Below are 21,623 nucleotides of genomic sequence, written 5' to 3'. Positions count from 1 at the left end.
GATTGGTAATGATCTTCTCCCAATCTGTTGGTTGCCTTTTTGTCCTTTGCCTTACCGAAGCTTTGGAATTTTATGAGATCCCATTTGCCAATTGTTGATCTTAGAGCATAAGCTGTTGGTGTTCTGTGTAGGAAATTTACCTCTGTGCTCATGTGTTCAAGGCTCTTCCCCACTTTCTTTTCTATTAGTTTCAGTGATCTGGTTTTATGTGGAGGTCCTTGATACACTTGGACTTGAACTTTGTACAAGGAGATAAGAATGGATCAATTAGCATTCTTCTGCATGCTGACCTCCAATTGAACCAGCACCATTTGTTGAAAATGCTGTCTTTTTTCCACTGGATGGTTTTAACTGCTTTGTCAAAGATCAAGTGACCATAGATGTGTGGGTTCATTTCTGGGTCTTCAATTCTATTCCATTTATCTACCTACCTGTCTACCAATACAGTTGTGGTTTTTGTTTGTTTGTTTTTTAACAAAACAGGTATATTTCTATTGGACTACCTGGTACAGAAGACAGTGTGGCATGGATGGATAGTATGAATGACAAATAATACAAATATATTTTATTTGAAATAAACAAATAGTCTTACACAGCTTTCATTTACAAGCAAACTCCTGCTTGACTATATTACTGAGCAAAGAAAGGAAGCAAAGTGGAAGCCGACGCCCTCTGCTTTCTGACTTGTGCTCAGGACAGGCAGGAAGGCGCTACTTGTTTGGTTGGTTTGGTTTGGTTTGGTTTGGTTTGGTTTGGTTTGGTTTGATTTGGTTTGGTTGTTTTTAAAACTGACCTTTGCCTAAGGCCTGGTCATAGAAGTGTAAATAATGTAAATGAATCCACCATTACCAGTTGTCATAGGTCATATCACATCACCTGTGTGTTCTGAGATCACACACACATACCTGCCAATATACCTGGTGGAAAGGTAGCTATATCACAGTTACATTGTGAGTTCTAGGCAGGTAGGATGATGGAGACAGATTAACCTGGAATGAATTTTACATCCTGTTTAGAAGAAAGCAGTAGCATTCTCTGAAATACCAGGTTATGACAGACTGATACTGCCTAGAGCCCTCCTTTTCACCTTGGTTCATTCCAGCTTTGTGAGGGGCACAGCTGTTTGTTTATCTGCTCACAGAATAATCCTGCCAAAGAGCATAAAGCAGAGATACCTATTATTCCTTCAATGTCTGTGTTTTCAAGTTTTGTATTCTACTACATTCCAGTATGTCAGCAGTTCTCAGCTGTGAAAGAGCAGTACTGATGGGCAAAACTCTCCTGTTTTCTTCCGTGGAAGGGAGTGAACGATGCCTGCTCACTGGAATGCTGGAGTGGTGTAGGCAGACAACCTGGTGATCCTCTGCTCTTCTGTTAAGAGCCAGCCTCCACCTTAATCTCTCCCGCCCCACCCCAGTATTCTGAGCATTGTTTAGGCCCTAACACTGGTCTCCTGTTGTTCAGTGATTAGAACTTATGCCTTTTATGTATCCTTCCTGTCTAGGCCCTAGCCCTAAGTTCTGTTGTCAGTCAACAGAGTTCATTTTTATTGTAAAGGTCACTTTACTACTTTGCAAGGGGATTTAGATGTAGCCAGCCCTGAAGCTTTGTTAAAAGAATTGTCACATGGAGATTTTCCCCCAAAGTTCTACTATGTTTAAAAATGTGGAAAAAATCAAAACACAGGATCAGAGTCTAGAAGTCTTGATCCAGTCTGACCAAGTCTGGCCATACCAAGTTTTCATTCTTACCCATCCTGGGTCCACCAAGCAGCACCTGCAGGAATGCCTCAACACATGTTGGCATTTTCAGAAGCATTTTGCCCATCAATATTGCTCTTTCATAGTTGAGAACCATACACTTTTTATCACTATTGTTCTGTAATACAGCTTGAGGTCAGGGATCGTGATTCCCCCTGAAGTTCTTTTATTGTTGAGAATAGTTTTTGCCATCCTGGGTTTTTTGTTGTTCCAAATGGATTTGCAAATTTCTCTAACTCTATGAAGAACTAAGTTGGAATTTTGATGGGGATGGCTTTGAATCTGTAGAGCCCCCTCTCCAGCCCCTGGGATTGTTTATTTTGCCTGAAGGATTTCAGGGGGTTTGAACTCAAGTTCTCAGACCTACACAGCAAGCACTTTTACCCACTGAGCAGTCTTACTGGCTCAGTGGATAACTTTTTATTTAACTTTTTATCACTGCAATGTTTTCTGTTTTCTGTCTGGCAGTGTTTGTTCCTTGAAGTTTAAGTTCTCTGATCCTGAAATGGTTTAATCTAACTATTTTTAATGTTTCTGTATTGTATCTTTTCTGTCTTTCATTTAACTGTTTAAATGTCATGTCTTTCCAATATGTTTCCTGTTAGGTAGGATATAGACAATTTTTATTTTAATGGTCAGTCTGATAGATTTTGTCCTTTAATTTGGTTTATGGATCTTCTTCAAGATATTCTAATTTAGAAATATTTCTGGCACCCAGGGATCTGCATTTTAAGAAATATCTAAGGTGATTTAAGTAGAGATAAATGGGATGCTATCTCAGTTTTCCAGATGAATATAGAGGTTCAGTGGCTATCCTAGATGCTCACAGAAAACTGCTAGCAACTGGCAGTAAGAACAGAGAAGGAAGTATAAATAGCAGTCCAGACTCCAGAGGTCACAAATCTCTTAGGTAATGGCAGAGTAACTAACTGAAAGTAGCTTTGAGGATAAGCAACGCATTTCATATTTTCAAAACAGAAATAAGATTGTCAAAGAATAAACAGCATCCAAGCTGGCATAGAGTTGTTTCTTCAGAATCTAAGCAGGTATAGAGTCGTTTTTTCAGAATCCAAGAGGGCATACAGAGTCATTTCTTCAGAATCTAAGAGGGCATACAGAGTCATTTCTTCAGGATAGAGATAGTTATTGTTACAGGATACAGAAAAGTAAGGCTGAGATGGAATGGGATTTTATAATTATGGTATATGTGCTGCTGAAGCAAGCACAGGATTTTGTAATTATAAGGTCAGACTCCAGAAGGAAAGTAGAAATTCTTGGAGGGTGGAAGGTCAAAGGATAAGGTCAAATTGAGATCAAAGGATAAGAGGACACTAAGGGAAGAACTGCAGCGAAGCCCTCCCCCATGTGTGTTCAAAGGAGAAAACAGTGTCCGAGTTTAACTAACAGCAGAAATTCTGAAACAGGCATCGTCTCTGCAGGCCCTTCATGTGGAGGGGTGCTGATTATTTCTGCAGTTAGTGCTTTGGGGTCAGTCCTAGATTGTATCAGCCAGACTAGCTAGTTCTCAAAGTTCTGACGTACTGAAGGAACAGGGAGTCTGTGAGAAGCATCTCTGCTTTGGGGATTACCAAGATAAGAGTTCCTTTGTAGTCGTGCTGAACCATAGGGGCTTAGTTTTGTTTTGTTTAATCTATAACTTAGTTCTAAGACTTCTGGATATCGTGAAACTGCCCAAAGGGAGACCAGAATAAAAGCTATAGTAGACAGAGCATATGTAACAGTGTGCTGGCCTTACTGGAATCATCATGGTGCTGGATGATTCCTTTGAAGCCAGTCTGACCTGATTATGTTATTCAAGAAGAAGGCATGCAGGGTTGAAAGAGACCTCGCCTGTATTACTGTGCATTGTTGATCTCTGGCTTCCTTCTCCAAGAAGAACCTGTTTTCTGAGTGGAACATAAGTAACAGGCATTTTGAAAGTATAATCTAAAGTTGCCATAGAAGCATAAGTCATGACTATTATAATAGAATGAGCCGTTGTTCCCTGTAGAAAACTGATCAAAGCGTATAAAGGCCTGATGAGTGTCTTGGGAGAACACTGTCTTCTGAAGCCCTGTTAGGAGTGCAGATGCAGTGTCTGTGTTACTGAGCCTGCTAGAGGGGGATCTCTAGGACTAAAGTGGATTCCTGAACACCTGCTCTTCAGAACTCTTGGACACTACTGCCCTGTTTAGCTCAGTTTAGAGCTCATCAGAGCCAACTAAAATAGAGAAGAAGAAGGTGAGAATACCACAGTTTGAAGCACTGTGTGGAGTTAATGAATCTTCTCAGTAATTGTAACATCCTGGGTCCATTTATTCCATGCAGTGCCCACCACTGAGTTGACGAGGGAGATTTATTTTGCGGCGTTCTTCACTTACTCCTGGTTTCTGTCTTTGTCACCTCAAATCAAATGGCCTGATGAGCGAGCGAGCGAGCGAGCACGAGGCTACTCCTAATAATGACAAGATGCTTCAAGCTTAATATTCTCGCAGATTATAAATAAGGAAATTGATTTGTCATTTCTAGTTCACTTTAATGGGATCTTAACTCTCTAACTTGTACATTGCATACAATCAATACTTATTGAATTTCTCTTTGGGTAACGAAACAATGTGCAGGCACTGGGGAAAAATAAAAAGGTATAGTTTTTAATCTTCCCTAGGGATACAAAGTGGATTTACTTGGAAGGATAAGGTTTGTATATCATGGTCTTTAAAGTGGCAGTAGTGACTATAGCTACCACTTCTCCAGAGCTTGCTGTGGCTCGGAACCCATATACACAGGACTTCATTGATTATTTCACCCAACAGCTCTGTGACATGGGGGTGGGGAGTGCCCCTCCCTGCTCAGCACAGGAGGCATGTGAGGCACAGAGGCACTACGAGATTTGTCAAGGTCGTGTTGCTAACAGGTGGGTAGATTCAAGTCCAGACCACTTGACCTGAAAGTCTGTGGTTCTTAGTCATGGTGTTACCACCTCTCACTTACTGCACAGAGTAAATGGACCCAGAATGTAAGGAAATGATGCTCTGACACCCAGTATGGTGACAGCTAGCTTCACGTGGTGACGGGCTTGAATTTACTACAAGAAAAAAGTTAGTTCAGCAGTTGAAGGACCATATCTCAGTGCCTAGTAGTTACATGCTACTCCTGGGCATGCCTGTCTCTGAAGAAAGCACAACAGCCAGCACTAGTGCATAAGATGATGGCTGTTTAAAAGAGCATGAGCTGTGTGTGCAAAACGGGATCCTACTGGATGCTGATGTTCGGGTGGTCTGAGTTACTGGATAGACAGACTTGCCCCTCCCCCAAAGGGTTCCATCATAGGTAGAAGAGATTATAAGAAATTCAGTTTTTTTTTTCTTTTTGGTTTTTTGGTTTTTTGGATTTGGTTTTTTCAAGATAGGGTTTCTCTGCGTAACCCTGGCTGTCCTAGAACTCACTGTAGACCAGACTGGCCTCGAACTCACAAATCCGCCTATTTCTGCCTCCCAGAGGGCTGGGATTACAGGCGTGTGCCACCACCGCCCGGCTCAGAAATTCAGTTCTAAAGATGGCATCTACGAGCTGTTTATAAGTCAACCAGAAAGTGTTTGATACTGAAGTGTTTGAGTTCCAGATAATTTGGAATTACACAGATAGTTAGAATACATGTGTGTATAGAGATCATCCTAAATGATGACAGCCAATGAATTTAAAAGAGAAATAAAGGAAAACCTTGTAGGGGGAGAGGTTGTTTTTAAAGAGTTAAAGTTCCTAAAGGGTCAGAGGAAGATTGATCAAAGTAGGGAGATGAACTACTGCATGAGCCAATAGGATGGCCTGCTGCACAGGAGCAAACCTGGGAGGTGCCTGGGCAGGGGCAGCCCTGGAAACAGAGGCTTCTCTGGAAACACCTGAGATAGACAGTGAAAAGAGAAAACAAACATTGGGCTTTAATGAGGAAGCACTAACCGATGGATGTGTGAGTTCTTGTTAGTGACAGAAACCAAATGGAGTGACTGGGCGGCCAGGGAAAGACGCAGGCTGAAGTCATAAGCCAGGCTTTTATGAAGGCTGGAGGTTGGGGAAAGGAGAGAATGGTGCAGAGCACGGGGAAGATCTGCTTTACGGAGGAATGAGCCCAACTGAAGGCAAATGAGAAGTTATGGGAAAGAGAGCAGTTGACAGTGACCTTTACCCCACTGACTGCAATGTCCAGGATACCCGTAGCATCTCTTAGTTGCTCTACTTCTCCCACCTCTCATTTTCTTCAATCTCTCCTAAGAACTCCTCCTCCCCTATTCTTTCTAGGGGTGACTTTATAGGCGCAGTTACTAAGTTGAACTTGATAGCATCTGTTCGTTTTTAATGTGTATTATTCTTATTGAATTTATTTCCTTTTAAACATTACACTGAAGTGCTTAAATTAAATGACCCCATGTGTAATTGTGATTTGTTGTTTAATAGAAATGTGAGAGGGAGGGTTCCAGTCCTCTGTAATTCACACATAGTCCTGTATTCTTATTCTGATGATCTGACATAGCCATGTGTTATCAGTTATTTATGACATGTAGCAAAATAGCAATACTTTTAACTGCAGTACACAGTGCTAATTTCCATTCTCAAAAAGAGTTTTCAACGTCTGTGACTTGCTATTATCACTTTCTATCTTGTTGTCTTTGGTTTAGTCTGTTCCTTATCTTCTTAATGTCAGTGTGGCTATCTATAGAGCACCACATGTACTTAAATGTTTTCCTGGCCAAAAGGATTTAGAACTAAACAAGTGAATATAGCAAATACAAAGCATTCTGTTGAGTGTGATATGTGAGGTTTAGTGGATTTCACAACATCTTTTTTTAACAATTGAGTTTACCTTTGTCGTCACCATTATTTAAAGCCAGTAGATGCTTTAGAAATGTTCAATGCATCTCTTTCATCAGAGGCTCAGCCATTCAGGGCTGGGTCATGGCAGGCTGGATATCTAAGCCTAATACCAGAATGGTTCCATTCTGTAAAATCATTGCTCTCCACTACAGAGTTATAGCAGAATCAGTTGGAGATTTATATGCCTAGTGCCCACCCCAAAGAGCCTGGGTCTGATAGCCTGACACGTATATTTTCTTATTGGGAGGGAGAGACTGAGGTGTGGTGAGTCAAGGTCCCTCTGTACAGACAAGGCCAACTTCAAATGCATGATCCTCCTGCCTCGATATCTCTAGTGACAAGATTACAGGTGTACTCAACCCACCTGGCTTTATATATTCATTTTTTAAGTTCCTTAGAAAATTCTGGTGTATACTTTTGAATCATCATACATCTGGATATTGTATGTCATAATCTGTTTCTAAATAGTTAAATATTTGAATAGCTAAATGGGCAACAAAAGCCTAGACTGTGAGGGATGAGCAGTGACCCTGAAGTGTATTAGGACTGAGAAAGCCACTGGGTGGTTTGAGCCAAAGGTTGAGATAATCTCACTCAGATTTTAAAGTAATCCCTCTCACTACTGTGTGAAAAACAAATGAGGTTCGGATGCTTCTAGCAGGGAGACTGGCCAAGAGACTGTGCCGTTAATTTATTCAGGCAAGGAGTTACCAGACATATCTACCTAAATGGTAACAGCTGCCAAGGTGACAAATTAAATCTTGGGTATGTTTTTAAAGACGAAAGGAACAGAATTTATGGACAGATCAGATGTGTAATAGGGAAGGAATCAAGCTTCGTTCACTCCTAAGGTTTTGACCTAAGTTACTGGAAAGATATCAAGAATATCTCAGCCAAAGGATTGCCTTTGTTAAGATGAGAAAACTGGGAGGAGAATGGGTTTGGGAAGAAGACAGGAATATCAGTTTTGATAGATTAACTCTAAAGTGCCATTAAACATTCCTAATCGTGGCCCACTCAATATGGTAGTCTGAAATTCCCAGGATTCATATAAATTTTGGATTCATCAGTATATAAATGACATTGAAATCACAAAAGTAGATGGAATTGCCAAAGAGCAGAGACTGGCAGACATGAACTAGAAGAGGGCACTCTAGTGACAGAGTAAGGGGACCTAAGGACTCTGAAACATACTGCTTCAGTGGGAGGACACTCTAAGTGACAGAGTAAGGGGACCTAAGAGACAGACTGCTCAGTGGGAGGACACTCTAAGTGACAGAGTAAGGGGACCTAAGAGACTCTGAAACAGACTGCTCAGTGAGGTAGAAGGGGTCCCACAGAGTGGGGTGTCACAGAGTGGGGTGTCACAGAGTGGGGTGTCACTGAAGCTAAGAAAGATTGCAAAGCAGGGAGTGAGTAAATGGTCAGATAAGATGAACGCTCACTTGGCCCTGGCATTAGCAATGTGGAGATAGTTGGTGATCTTGATCAGAAGCAGTGTAATAGAGCGATCATGCAAAGCCGAATAGAAAGGCGCTCTAAAGAGATTGTGATTCCAGGGGATCTGGTGCCCTCCTCTGACCTGTGTGGGTGCCCAGCATGTGCATGGTACACATATACATGGAGGCAGAACACTTAGGCACATAAAAAATGAAAAATAAAGAACTATTTGAAAGAGAGAATGTAAGGCCCTGTAATATTGCTCAGCACGGAAAGGTGCTTGCTGCTAAGCCTGATGGCCTGAGTTTGATCTCTGGAACCCACTCTGTACAGGAAGTGAACTTGCACAAGTTGTTCTCTGGCTGCCATGTGCACATCGTGGTATGTGTCTCCCAAATAATAATAGTTACTATATCCATATGTAGCTAAAACTTAAAAAGTGTCATCTCTATAAACTGCACCCATGAAATTTTAACAATATTGTTACGTAAACAATACCTACATTATACTACCAGCTGACATGCCAGTGTGGGTGGGGGGAATTTCACAAGGTCCCGCCTCTGGATGAAGAGCTACATGTAATCAGTGGCTGCTGAGGAAGGGAGACCCCCTGGTAAGATAGCCAACTCCAAGAGGTCAGCTCTAGTCAGATCTACACAGGGGAGCAGTAGCTGGGGACAGACACAGTAGCAGTTGGAGAGGAAGAGAGGGAAGGATGGAAATGTAAGTATGGTACTCATGGATTGAACTCTCAAAAAATTACATTGAAAAGAGTAAGGAAACATCGAGCTAGAAATAGAGAGCTTTCAGGGAGCCTTCTCTATGAAAATGAACAGAGAATCAGCACGGAGGCTGAGGAAGACAAAGCGCATTGTGTGTGGTTGAAAATTATCCAGCAGAGGAGGCACAGTGCTTGAGAGGAGGAAGAACTGGTGCAAGTGCACCTCTGCATGAGGAAGTGGGGCGGGGCTTACTGTGCAGAGCATTCACATGGTCCAGGAGGAAGTTCTTACATGTTCACTGTCACTATTATTGGCACTGTCACTATCATCACTTTCCCTGTCTCTGTTGTCACTGTCATTGTCACTATCATTGTCACTGTTGCTGTCACTATCATTATCATTATTTTGTCCAAGAAAACAAAGTTAACTTTTATTGAATCTAGAGAAGAGATACTGGAAATTTCAAAAAGAAGAGAGCTATGAAATTATTATCAGGGAAAGGGAAGTGGGTAGCAGCTGAGTTGGCAGAAAGTTGTCTCCAGGAGCACGCTTGGATTTGAAATTCAGTTCAGTTGACTAGGATGTAATATTCTGAACTCCACGTTCAGGAAGCAGAATTTTAGATTCAGAATGGAAGAAGAAGAGGCTAAGACTGGAGTTTTGTCAAATGAATGTCCTGTTAGGAAAGGTTGAAAGCCATTGAGAGTGTGAGATCCGGTCATGAGACTTGTGCTTAGTAAGGAAGGATCCAAAGCTTCAGGAGTAGGAGGAGATAAAGATCTTCACATTGACTATGGGTCACATGACATATGGGGAAAGCCTAGATTAGCATTAGCTTTGGAACAGTAAACACTAAGCAGGAAAGCACAGAGGTGACCGCCAGAGTCGAGCAGGATGTGATAGGAAGGCTCTTGCTGAACCAGATAATGGTGGGTGCTCCCCAGTTTGTCCGCAGCTGAACCAGATAATGGTGGGTGCTCCCCAGTTTGTCCGCAGCTTTAATGACGATTTTAATTATTCTTATCAGGTTCATGACTACAAAGAAGGGACCCCTGAAGAGAAGACCTACTATATAGAACTCTGGGATGTTGGAGGCTCTGTGGGCAGTGCCAGCAGCGTGAAGAGCACAAGAGCCGTGTTCTACAACTCTGTAAATGGTAAGTGTTCTTCTTTATTTCTCCCGTGTTTTATGGGTCTAGAAATATTGATCATCTGGCAGGAAGTGCCATGGCGTGCTGGGCTCATCTTCCTGTGAGAACACAGACGAACATAGAACTCTTGGTGTAAATCCGTATTCCACAGTCTCATTCACTATCCTCTGGGGCCAACCGGGGCGGGGCTGCCTTGTGTCAGGGTTACTCCATTTTTTCATTTTATTTATACGTATGTAATATATATCCGTTTTATTTATACGTATGTAACATATATCCGTTTTATTTATACGTATGTAATATATATCCATTTTAGGAGCTCAGCTGTAGTGGGCTTCCATCTATTTTTCAAAGGTCTTAGTGATATTTCTCCCTTTCCACACTCCTTCCTCAACCCTGCTCTTCCACGTCAATCCAGATTTAACCGTTCCTGTTCCGTTACTCCCTTTAATCCTCAAACCAGTTCACTTACTCATCTCCCTTTAAACTCCCTCTCCATGACTCCTCCATAGTCCCTGGCCTCTGTAGGCATCCCACATGAAATATACCTGAAAATAAATTCCCTTTCCCTCTTCCCACCCTGATGACCCAGGCTACTGAAGTCAGCAGAAAGCCGATGAAGTGACTGAGGCCCCTTAGAATACACCCTCACCAGCTGTCAGTCTTTCATCTGGCGCTCACTTGACTTTTCTAGCTCATAGTCTATAAAACAAACACTTCCATCTATAAGAAAAAATAATTAGAAAAAAAGAATGCCCAAATGCCCTTATGAGCTCAAAAGCCTTCCCTGGAGAGCCTCAAAAGATAAAATTTAAATTGTTCTGTTTGTCTATCTAGTAGCCAGCCTGGGTGACAGCATGACACTCTTTGGCCTGGTGAGATTTTATTTTGCTTTCCTCTAATCATGTACTATCCGAACACTTGACCATAAAAGTATGCTCACCTAAGCAAGACCTGCACAGCAGCAAAAACAGTTAACATCTGGCATGGGTGGGATGAATCTCACAAGGCCCTACCCCTAGGTGAAGAGCTACACGGTGATTGAAGGCCACAAAAGAAAAACAGTCTCCTCTAGGGATAAGAGGTTGTTCAACCTCAAGGGGTCAGCCCTGAACACGAAAACATACAAGCAGCACTAAATACACTCTGCAGGCTGTATTTATAAATGCATATATGTAACAATAACTAAAGAAGGGCCATGAAGTTGAGAGAGAATTGAGGGACCCAGGAGAAGTTGGAAGGGATAGCAGAAGGGGTGGAAATTATGTAAATGTACTCATTATGAAATTTTTAAGTATTTTAGTCTTAAAAATGAGTTCAGTGCTGGGCATAGTGATGCATGCCTTTAATCCCACACTCAGGGAGCAGAGGCAGGCAGATCTCTGTGAGTTTGAGGCCAGCCTGGTCCTCAAAGTGAGTCCTGGACAGCCAGGACTCTCTTATACATAGAAACCCTACCTCAAAAAAAAAAAAATCAAAAACAAAAATTAAAAATTAAAAAGAGTTTGAAAATATATGGCCCTTGTTTCTCAAGCTGATGTTTGTATGTGCTTAGTGTCTGCAGAAGCCAGAAGAGGGCATCTGGTCGCCTGAAGTTACAGGCAGTTGTGAGCCTCCATGTGGTGCTGGGAATTGAACTGGGTCTTCTGGAAGAGCAGGAGAGTGCTCCTAACTGCTGAGCGCCTCTCCAGTCCATATTCACACTTGCCTCCTCCTCTTACTCTTTTCTAGCAGCATCTCTCTTTTTGCTAATTGACATGGCATCTTCACAGTAGTATGGCAGTGGACTTTTACCTACATCAGTTCATTTTCCTCCCTCCTTATCCTGTCCCTCTCCCGCCCCGCCCCGCCCCGCATTTGCACTTTAAGGCTGGGTCTTGCTGTGTTGCCTTGGCTGACTCCAAACTCAAGCTCTCCTGCCTCAGCCTCCCTAGTGTAGACTTAAAAAGCATGTGTCTCTGAAGTGAGCTAACCAAATCCCTTAAAGTAGCAAGCTTACATAGCTAGCAATGAATTTAAAGAACAATGCAGTTAAACTCTTGAGTTGATGACATTCAAAAACCTTCAGGACAATGTTTTTCTATTCAAAAACAACAAACGAGAGGCTGAGAGACAGCCGACTCAGCAGTTAGGAGCACTAGCTGCTCTGGGAGAGGACCAGCTCTAATTCCCAGCACCCACATGGTCGCTCACTACCGTCTGTAATCTCACTCCAGGAAATCCGATGCCCTCTCTCCCTCCACAGACACCTGCACACATGTATGCAGTGACATACATACACATATATAAAAATTAAACCTTAGGAACAAAGAAGAGCAATTGAGCTGAAAGTGTGGCACATGCCTGGACCTCAGATGTGAGAGGAGGAGGCGTGAGTATTACAAATTCTAGGCCAGGCCACATGACACAGTGAGCAAAGCCAGTATCCTCTTCTGGTGAGACCCTGTTTTTGTTTGGTTTTTAAAGGAAAAGTAGCAGTTATAAAAATTAAAGTGGTGCCATTTTAATACATTTCACCAGTGCAGAAACGTACAACTTTTGAGTAATGTAATCTGTTAATAAATAATGTTCTTTATTGGTGAAGTGCTTCTATAAGCAGTTCCAAGCACGAAGTAGGCACTCAGGGCTGCTGGATGCAGAGTAAAAAGACGTTCTGAATATTTTATGACATTCTGATAGCCTTTGGAAGAAAAAGAAACATTTTAAAAGTGTATTAGTGGCAAAGCTTTCTAGTTAGTTATTTGTAAACATTTATATAGGACAGTTTGAAATGCTTGTCTGATTGTGTTAGTCACACTTGAATACCGATCGCTGAGCCCCTAAGATGGGTACTTACTAGGCTGGCCCTTGTTGACTGTAAAGAGGTGCTGATGACATCACATTACCTGATTCTTTTAGGTATCATTTTAGTTCACGACTTAACAAATAAGAAGTCATCTCAAAACTTATATCGCTGGTCATTGGAAGTTCTCAATAGGGATGCAGTTCCAACCGGAGTCCTGGTGACAAATGGGTAAGCCTGGAATTGCTTTACAGTTGGTTTTAAGTGTGATTGCAATCCTGAGAATGCTCTTTACAAAGTATCCTTTGAAGGTGTGTGATTAGTTCTACTGTAGCCTCTCTGCTTTTTCCATTATCTGAATGGCATCTTTCCTGACAGTGGTGTTTATTTTGATGAAATCTAATTACTTAGTTTTCTTACTCTGCATTTTGCCCTTGGTATCCTATCTAAGAACTCTTTGTTTAATCTCATACAGGTTTTTCTCCTGCATTTCCTCTATAAGTTTATAATACTTTATATTAGATTTATGATCTGCTTTAATTTTATATAAATATGTGATTTAGGCTTAATTTTAAATTTGAATGTTCACCTGTCCCAGCATCATTTGGTAACAAGAGTATCTATCCTATACATTAAGTCACCTTCATTCTTTTGACAAAATCAGTTGACCATGCTGACAGTACAGATTGGCTTCTGGACTCTGTTGACATATGCATCTACTCCCTCTGAAACTGAGAGCCAACAGGGACATTCTAGAGTTTCTGTCAGGTGCTTGGTCACAGCTACCCAAAAGTAATAAAGGTGTGTGTGTGTGTGTGTGTGTGTGTGTGTGTGTGTGTGTGTGTCAGCTACCCAAAAGTAATAAAGATGTATGTGTATGTGTGTTGTTGTTAGGAACATCGGATTTCTTCTACACATTGCTAGTGTGGTAGATCTTGACTGATTTTCAGATATTAAACCACCCTTTCATCCCATGGTCATGGTGAATTCATTCTTTCATTTTAGATGTTGCTGGTTTTGATTTAATGTTTTCTCGCAATTTTTTTTTTACCTGTGTTCATGTGGAATATTGGTTAAACTTTCTGTTCTATAATGCCTTTGGCCTGTTTGATTTGAGGATAATGTTGGCCTCAGTGCCCTTCCCTGTCCTGTTTTGGAGAAGATATTGTATGTATTTGATGTTATTTCTTCTTTGAATGATTGGTTGAATTTACCAGTGAGAAAGGTTTTCATTTTGAAAGGTTTTCAATGTCAGATTAATTTTTTTTTAATAGTTAGCAGATGGTACGTGTATTTTGTTTTGTCTCAAGTCAATTTGACAAATTTGAGCTGTAGAGGACTCATTCATTTTCTTTAAGTTTCTGAGAATCTGTGAACAGGGTTGTTTGTAATATTATTCGTTATCTTCCTGGAGTCTGTAATGACATGCGCATTTTCATCCCTGACCTTGCTAACTTGTATTTTCTTTCTGCTTCCCTTTAGACATTCTACTAGTCTGTTGATGTTCTAATCTTTTAAAAGATATTTTAGTTTCATTGATTTTTTTACTACTCAAGAAACTTATCCTTAAATTACAAGTAAGAGACAGTTTATTTATACCAGAAAATATTTACATCGATGTTAAGGAATTCAAAATGGCGGAATTGTTAGAGATCCATAAGCTATAGATCCTTTGACTCTGTAGCCTCATTTGGAACCTCGAGCTGCACCTGCACACACATTAAACAATGGTGCAGTGGTGTTTCATTGATTCATAGCAGCAGATGATTTTGAAGCAACTCTGAGGTCCCAAAGAAAACCCGTTAAATAAATAATGGTCTAGTTACATTCAGGAATGCTTCTGTGTAGGAAAATAGAGAACTACAGAGGATACAAAACAAGGTACAGAGAATATGTGTCATTTCCCTTGTAATGTGCAAGGGAGAGAGTAAAGGCGTGTGCTTGTATCTGCATACAGCGTCCATGAAAAGGGCCGTAGCTGTAGCTCAGTAGGGCAGTTCCCTAACATGCAGAAGAACCTAGGTTCATCCTTAGCACCACTTTAAAAAGTAATAAAACAGCAAATCGAAAGCCCTATTGTATTTTTTAAATTTATTTCTTGAATCTTAAACCCTTCTTTATTTTAGTTATAGTATTAAAAGGATGCATAACTGCTGTTTTCATTTCTCAAAGAATTATTGTGCATATAAAATTAATATTTTTTAGGGAAGTACTAACTATATCTGTCTATACTAAAATTCTCCATCAGTTTTTCACATAAGGTCTAATTTCAATTGGATGTATGATTTTTAATGAAAGAGGTGATAAGAAACATCAAAGCCAATGTGGTATAATTTTCATTTAAAATTAATATTTAAGTGGTGAGTCATACACATTTGTGTTTCAATGAATATAGTTCTTGAAAAAATGAAAAGCTAAAAAGAAAAATGAGAGAACATGTATATATACTTACATAGTAATCTACAAGACATTAAGATTTTAAATAGCAGAGAGTATGTATATTAAAGATGGTATTTGATAGAAAACAATACTTTTCATGAAAGAATTTGTGAATATAAGAAAAAGAAATAGTCCTGAAGGAAGTTACCCTAAAAACCTCATTCTCTATAATTTAAATTTCAATCCAAACTGTGTCTCCCAAGTCAGGAGTCTGTAGGTAAGAAGGTGCTAGTTCATAGGCCTTGAACATGAGCTAATATTGGCTTCCACACAAAGAAAACAGATGGTGATATTTATATGAGGGATACATAAATTCAAAACAACTCTGTTCTGAGACACAACTACAGCCGAGGCTCTGCAAGATGACTGTGAAAGGTGGGGAGACGTAGTAAGTGGCTCTCTCCCCCAGCTCAGTTAGAGTGCTCCAAATGACAGACAGAGAAGGAGCAGCGCTCCAGTGGGTTTTATTGATTGGATTATGCAGTATCAATTGTTCAAAAGCAGATTTTGCTGACTGCTGTAGATTGAGCTTATAACATGTCAGAAGTCCAGATCTACTTTGCTTCTAATAGGCAAATAGAATTTCAATTAATTAACAACAATGGACTTTATGTTCCTTTCAGTAATGCGAAACATCATTTGTATTGCTGCTCAATCCTTTGGGTAAAAATGGGAAGAAAATTAATTATAATAGACCCCCCCCCTTCTAACACTAAGAGATTCTGATGGCTAATCCTCTTCCTCTTATGACTGTCACGTAAGGATACTTCTTTGGTACTGTCTTGCCTTTTAGCATCATGTTTACCGTTTCATCTGTTTTCCTCCTCTCCACCTAAGCTGTGTCACTCAGCCTCCTCTCCCTAACTCTTTTCACTCTGAAAAGATTTTTTTTAATTGCTCATAGCGAGGAATACATATGCAAGTTAGAGAATTTGTGCATGAGGCGCCTGCATTACATGCTAGGCTCCCGGGTTTCCCACACGCTGAGCTTTAAATCCACTTCCTTCTTTCACACTGAAAATTTTTGAGTCACATGATCATGGCGTATTTGGTAGGCTCTTGGTCGTCTGAGTTACCTGTTATCAAGAGACACAGGAACAGACTTTGAATAATAAGATGACTAGTTGGAATTCAGTAGATAATGGATTGATCATGAATACGTACATTGACATTTGACTAATTATCACTAAAATTGCATACGCATATTGCATTTAAAGAATACATGTCTACATTGGAAAGGAAAGTTCTATTCTCCTCTTCATGGTTATTTATCACAGGGATTATGACCGAGAACAGTTTGCTGATAACCAGATCCCACTGTTGGTGATAGGGACCAAACTGGACCAGATCCATGACAGCAAGCGCCACGAGGTTCTAATCAGGACTGCTTTCCTGGCTGAGGACTTCAACGCAGAAGAGATTAATTTGGTATGTATTTTCACCAATGTGTGTCTAGGTTCTATTCTAAGCAAAGAAGCTTTGTACTCAAATCAGAGGCTCACGTGAGTCCAAAAGAGATCAGAATCAGCATGCCTAGACTGTCACATGAGGGTCCCTTCCACTTCAAACATGCACCCTGAGCTGTTGGAATCCTCAAACCATATTCTGCAAATAGTACAAATCATAGACTCTTTCTTTCTTTCTTTTCTTTCTTTTCTTTTTTCTTTTTTCTATCTTTTCTTTTTTTTTTGGTTTTTTTTGTTTGTTTGTTTGTTTGTTTTGGTTTTTGGTTTTTGGTTTTTGGTTTTTGAGACAGGGTTTCTCTGTGTAGTCCTGGCTGTCCTGGAACTCACTCTGCAGACCAGGCTGGCCTCTAACTCAGAAATCCATCTGCCTCCCAAGTGCTGAGATTAAAAATGTGTGCCACCACTGCCCAGCACATAGACTCTTTCTTGAAAAAACTTAAAAAGCATACCAAATTCAAAATAATTATATTAATTACAGTAACACTATACATTGGTTATTGTTGTTTGGTGGGGAGGGAGCCCTCAATCTCAGCACTCAGGAGGCAGGGGCAGATGGATCTCTGAGTCTGAGGCCAGCCTGTTCTACGGAGTGAGTTCCAGAAGACAGAGAAACCCTGTCTCAGAAAGTCAAAATAAAATAAAATAATTAAAATGAAAGAAAGACCCTCTCAACTGCTTACAACAACTGCTTACCTTGAAGGGCACAGAAACAGATGTATGAGGAAATTGCAAACTATAAACTAGGAATGTATCATAAGGTCTAATGTATATAAAGTCTTACATATAAAATCTCTGTGATAGCTAGTTTAATTAGAGCAGAGGGCTAAGGAGCTAGGAAACAACGCATTTAAACCCAGAACAAGCCCTCACCCACAGCCTCAGTGGAGGAGACGCGTCACCATTGCAGGATTGCCACGCTGTCCTCGGCACACTCTTGTTCCAGGTGTACAGGGCTGACTGATAGAACTGAGGGCAGCTAGTCACCAGATGCTGTTGTGAGGTTTGTAGGGATCACACCACACACAGGCCTCTCATCAACCTTTAACATAAGCACTTTTATTTCCATTTTAAAGATGAAGCCAAATAAGGCACACCGACTGCACAGCCCACATTCTTCAAGTTACATCCCTTTCCCACTGATTATCCCTCAACAAAGATTCAAAATGGTGGCGCTTCAGGATCATTTAGATCAGCAGTAACCTGAATCTCACTGCATATTTATATTACCAACCGCACCTGTGAACATCTATAATAACTGTTCTTCAGGGCAGAGATTTGTGCTCATAGTGCTGGCAGGAGCACACTGTTAATTACTTGTTTTGTAATGTGCTGGGCCTTATACATGAGAAACACCCTATACCACCGTGCTACAGCCTCTGCTAGTACTTTTATCCTACGATTACTCAGCTGAGTCTGATGCATTTTGCTCAGTGAATTAACATCTGTAAACATTGACTACCTGTCTGGCTCAGTCTCTGCCTGCCGCCTATTGTGTTTTATATTTAATATATAGTGGAATGTGGCCCTGCCTACTGGTGTCTGTAACAACCAGCTAGACACATTACTCCTCCTTATCTGACCATGGCAAGGCCAACTTCAGCCTTGAGCAAAGCCAAAAGATAAGTGGTAGGATTTAGGCACTTACAGTCAGTCTCCCTTATGTCACTTACAGGATGGTGCCTTTCTCTTATCAGCGTATCCTTCCAGACACAACAGAAATAACAATAGAAGTGGCTAATGAGGATACAAGAAATTAAAGTGCAGGAGGGCAGATGAACATGAGAATTGAAAATAGAGCTAACAAGTAAACGTAGAACCTCAGACTGAGACTAATACAGTGGGAAAGTTAGTGCTAGTTCACTGTTTCTTTAATGAAATTACTAACGTTACAGAGAAGCCTGAAGCCAGCACTCATATATCAAGAGTGAAGTCAGAATTTCTCTCTGCCTTTGTAAATGGAAATTATTTGTCTAAAACTAGGCACTAGGGTTATTATGTCTATAGTGCATTTTTTTCATTCCTGTTTATTTAGTTTCTGGTCACTTTCCACATTCACACAAGCTGTTTAGAGCTACTGATTTTCAGGCTTTCCCCTAGCCATGATCAAAGGCAGATGGCTTTTTCAGCTCCAAAATTTTCATTTTAAAAAGGATGAAGTTTGAGATTTCCTGCTCAACTTGAATTGTGGAGCCCAGTAGTTAGTTTTATGGGAAAGAAAAAACTTGTTTGTTTGCTGTTCGATTTTAGGGTTGTTGTTTTTTTATTTAGTAATTTTAACTTACTTAGAGTCATCATTTAACGTTCTGATGATGTGATGTCATTTAACGTTCTGATGAGGTGATCAATACCTGTTTCGCAAAACTATCTAATGCAGGTCTAAGGTTGATTTCTTAACTGTCCCAACTGGTACACAAACGTGTTCAAACATTATTGCAAATTCAGCAGTGTGTGTACACAGTGATATACCCAGGTAGTTAATCTACGTGTGGGATCATCTGTATTAGAGTAAATGGTTTTGTTCTTGAACATTCAGTCTGATAGCATTTTCTTACAATGAAAAAGAGAACTGATGCCCCAGTGCCTGCTGTGTGACAGGCATGCAATACCTCTTTGCATTTCACAAAACTCTGAATAGAGTCATCTCCGTTTCACAAATGAGTAAGCCCAACTTTGGAGCCATAATGACTTAAGCAGGGTACACAATCTGGAAATGTTGGCACAGATATTTGAAGACAGATATTACTGGATTCCAAGATTCCTGATTTCCCTAGTATTTTATGATCTTTGGAAACTATTGTAATTATAATCAGTTAGCTCCCTTCCCTCCTCCCCTCCTTCTTTGTGTGTGTGTGTGGGGGGGTGCGGGTAGAGAACTATTGTAGTTTCTAGCCATTGTTTATAAAGTATGATCCTTGAAATGCTGTGTTTGAACAAAACAAGAAATTGTTAGTAAATGTATTAGAAGGAAACGTGGGCCTGGCTGTTACAAAACAGCATTATTAAATACAGCAAGAATAATTTCAGAAATTGTTCAAGAGGCACAGAGGGCCCCAGATGTGTGCAAGACACTTACCTTCATGGAATGACACCTGCACAAGCAGGTCTTGGTGGCATTTGAGGTAAAGATCAAAGCCAACTGTCACTTGAGAGGGCCAGCTCTGGTGACAAGCAGAGATGGCAGCACTGTCGTTTACAGGTGTTGTGATGACTACATGTCCCAGACTGAGCAGCTTCCTCCGAGCTTCGTGCTCTCCTACATAAAGAATCTGACTACATAATATATCTGTTCATTATTACCAGAACCAGGACGTCTTTGTGGTATATGACGGAATAGAGAAATTCTTGACAACTGTTTGTTCTTTGGCTAAGTCTTATTTTGACTAAATCTTATTTTCATGTTTCCAACTATTATACAGACTGCATAGTTCTTAACTGGTTGAACACTTAGCCCCTGGTCTGCAATATATGTGTCCTGTTTATGTGACTTTATAAACATATGCAGGTCACCTGGTCAGTCCCTTGGTTTTTCTAACAATATGCTAGTAATTCTGCTTTCTTCAGGAATTATTTGATGACGTGTATGTTGAATTAGTGGCCTCCGATATTGCTCAGATAACAGGAACTAAATGGCTGCACTTGCTTTGGTGCCTATCGCTTGGTGTTTTATGAGCATCCCGATGACTTAGTGCAGAGTGTCCCTGGAGCCTCACTTCTGGCTTTTCTGTGTGTGCCTTTGTCTTCCAGGATTGCACAAACCCACGGTCCTCAGCTGCAGGCTCCTCCAATGCTGTCAAGCTCAGTAGATTTTTTGATAAGGTAATGGCTTCAATTAAGTTATTTTTAAGCTTAACATATGATAGCTTAAACTCTTTGTAGAATGCTGTGTCCTTTTGTTCCTTTGCCCAAAACTTCACGGCCTGAATACCTGTTTTAATCTCTCTTATCTGTTGGACTAATTGCTCAAGGCCTGCTGATGTACTTACTCCTGCACTAGAGCTCTCTAAGCAAAGAGTAAAGGCTATTGGATTCAGTTGGGGCTCTTAAAAAGATATCTGAGTCTTCCTCAAAACAATTTAGAGCTACCTGTTTTTTAGTGCTTTGTGTAATTATTCATTACTCCGTCTCCCCAGAGGCTCTGAACAGAGGTTAAAGGCCGTTATTCTCTCAGCTATGACTATTTTCCATGCAAATATTGCTATGACTTTGTAAAGGAACTCTGTTGTTTCCCTGTGAGGAGCGTCTGTACCCTCCTGTCACTGAACTAGAATGAGAAGGAGCTAAGCTGCTGGCCTGTCCCTGCACCTCCATGCCTCACATGGTGCCGATTTTGCATAGCAATGTAATATAGGATTTTTTTCTGCATGAATTACTGGAAAAAATTAATTTCTATATTAGATCTATTCAATGCTGGAAATTTTGCTCAGTGGTTAAGAGCAGTTGCGACTCCTTCAGAGGACCCAGATTCAGGTCCCAGAACCCACAGTGAGCTGTTCACAACTACCTGTAACTCTAGCACCAGCGATCCACTCCCCTCTTCTGGCCTCTGTGGTGCACATCCAAGCAAGCAGATACACACACATAAACATGTAAATAAAAATAAAAGTAAAGTTTTAAAATTACGGATCTTCCTTACAGCTCATTTTCTGTAACTATTTGAGTCTCTAATATTTGGCCCCCTTTCCAGTATGTTACCATGAGGTCCAGTAAGGGACTATGTGTCCAACAGGGAAATTTTATCTCACTTTTTAACTAGAGCATGGCAAGAAGAGACAGATGTACACAGGCACTAATTCCCATGGTTCTTAGATGGTCAGCCCTCAAGCCAGGGCCTGGGAGAGTGACAGTCTCTGTTCTCCCTCACTGGGCTGCACAGATAAGGGCATTTTTTTCTTTTTGGGAAGTGGTCAAATCTAAAATGTTACAACATCTGTTTGGTTTAGATCCAGGTCCCTGTCTAATACAGAATCCTGCCCCTAAGAACAGCATCCTATAGA

The 21,623-nt window shown here is 40.7% G+C and overlaps 2 protein-coding genes across 2 annotated transcripts in view; one reads left to right on the top strand and one right to left on the bottom strand.

The window, feature by feature from the left end:
• Nucleotides 1-21,623, bottom strand: part of Eaf2 (ELL associated factor 2) — a 1,192,577-nt gene that overhangs the window by 1,071,062 nt on the left and 99,892 nt on the right. The gene's annotated exons all lie outside the window — the stretch shown is intronic.
• The window catches only part of Rabl3 (RAB, member of RAS oncogene family like 3), a 37,896-nt gene that overhangs the window by 12,107 nt on the left and 4,166 nt on the right, over nucleotides 1-21,623 (top strand). Inside the window, exons 3-6 of the mRNA XM_052158389.1 lie at nucleotides 9,819-9,948; nucleotides 12,841-12,955; nucleotides 16,441-16,591; nucleotides 20,374-20,445. Of these exons, the coding sequence (XP_052014349.1) occupies nucleotides 9,819-9,948; nucleotides 12,841-12,955; nucleotides 16,441-16,591; nucleotides 20,374-20,445 (468 nt within the window). The remainder of the gene's footprint in view (nucleotides 1-9,818; nucleotides 9,949-12,840; nucleotides 12,956-16,440; nucleotides 16,592-20,373; nucleotides 20,446-21,623) is intronic.

The sequence above is a fragment of the Apodemus sylvaticus genome, chromosome 15 (genome assembly GCF_947179515.1).
Source record: "Apodemus sylvaticus chromosome 15, mApoSyl1.1, whole genome shotgun sequence".
NCBI lineage: Eukaryota > Metazoa > Chordata > Mammalia > Rodentia > Muridae > Apodemus > Apodemus sylvaticus.
Note: the sequence above shows the minus strand (reverse complement) of the source record. Positions and strands in the feature narration are given on the sequence as shown.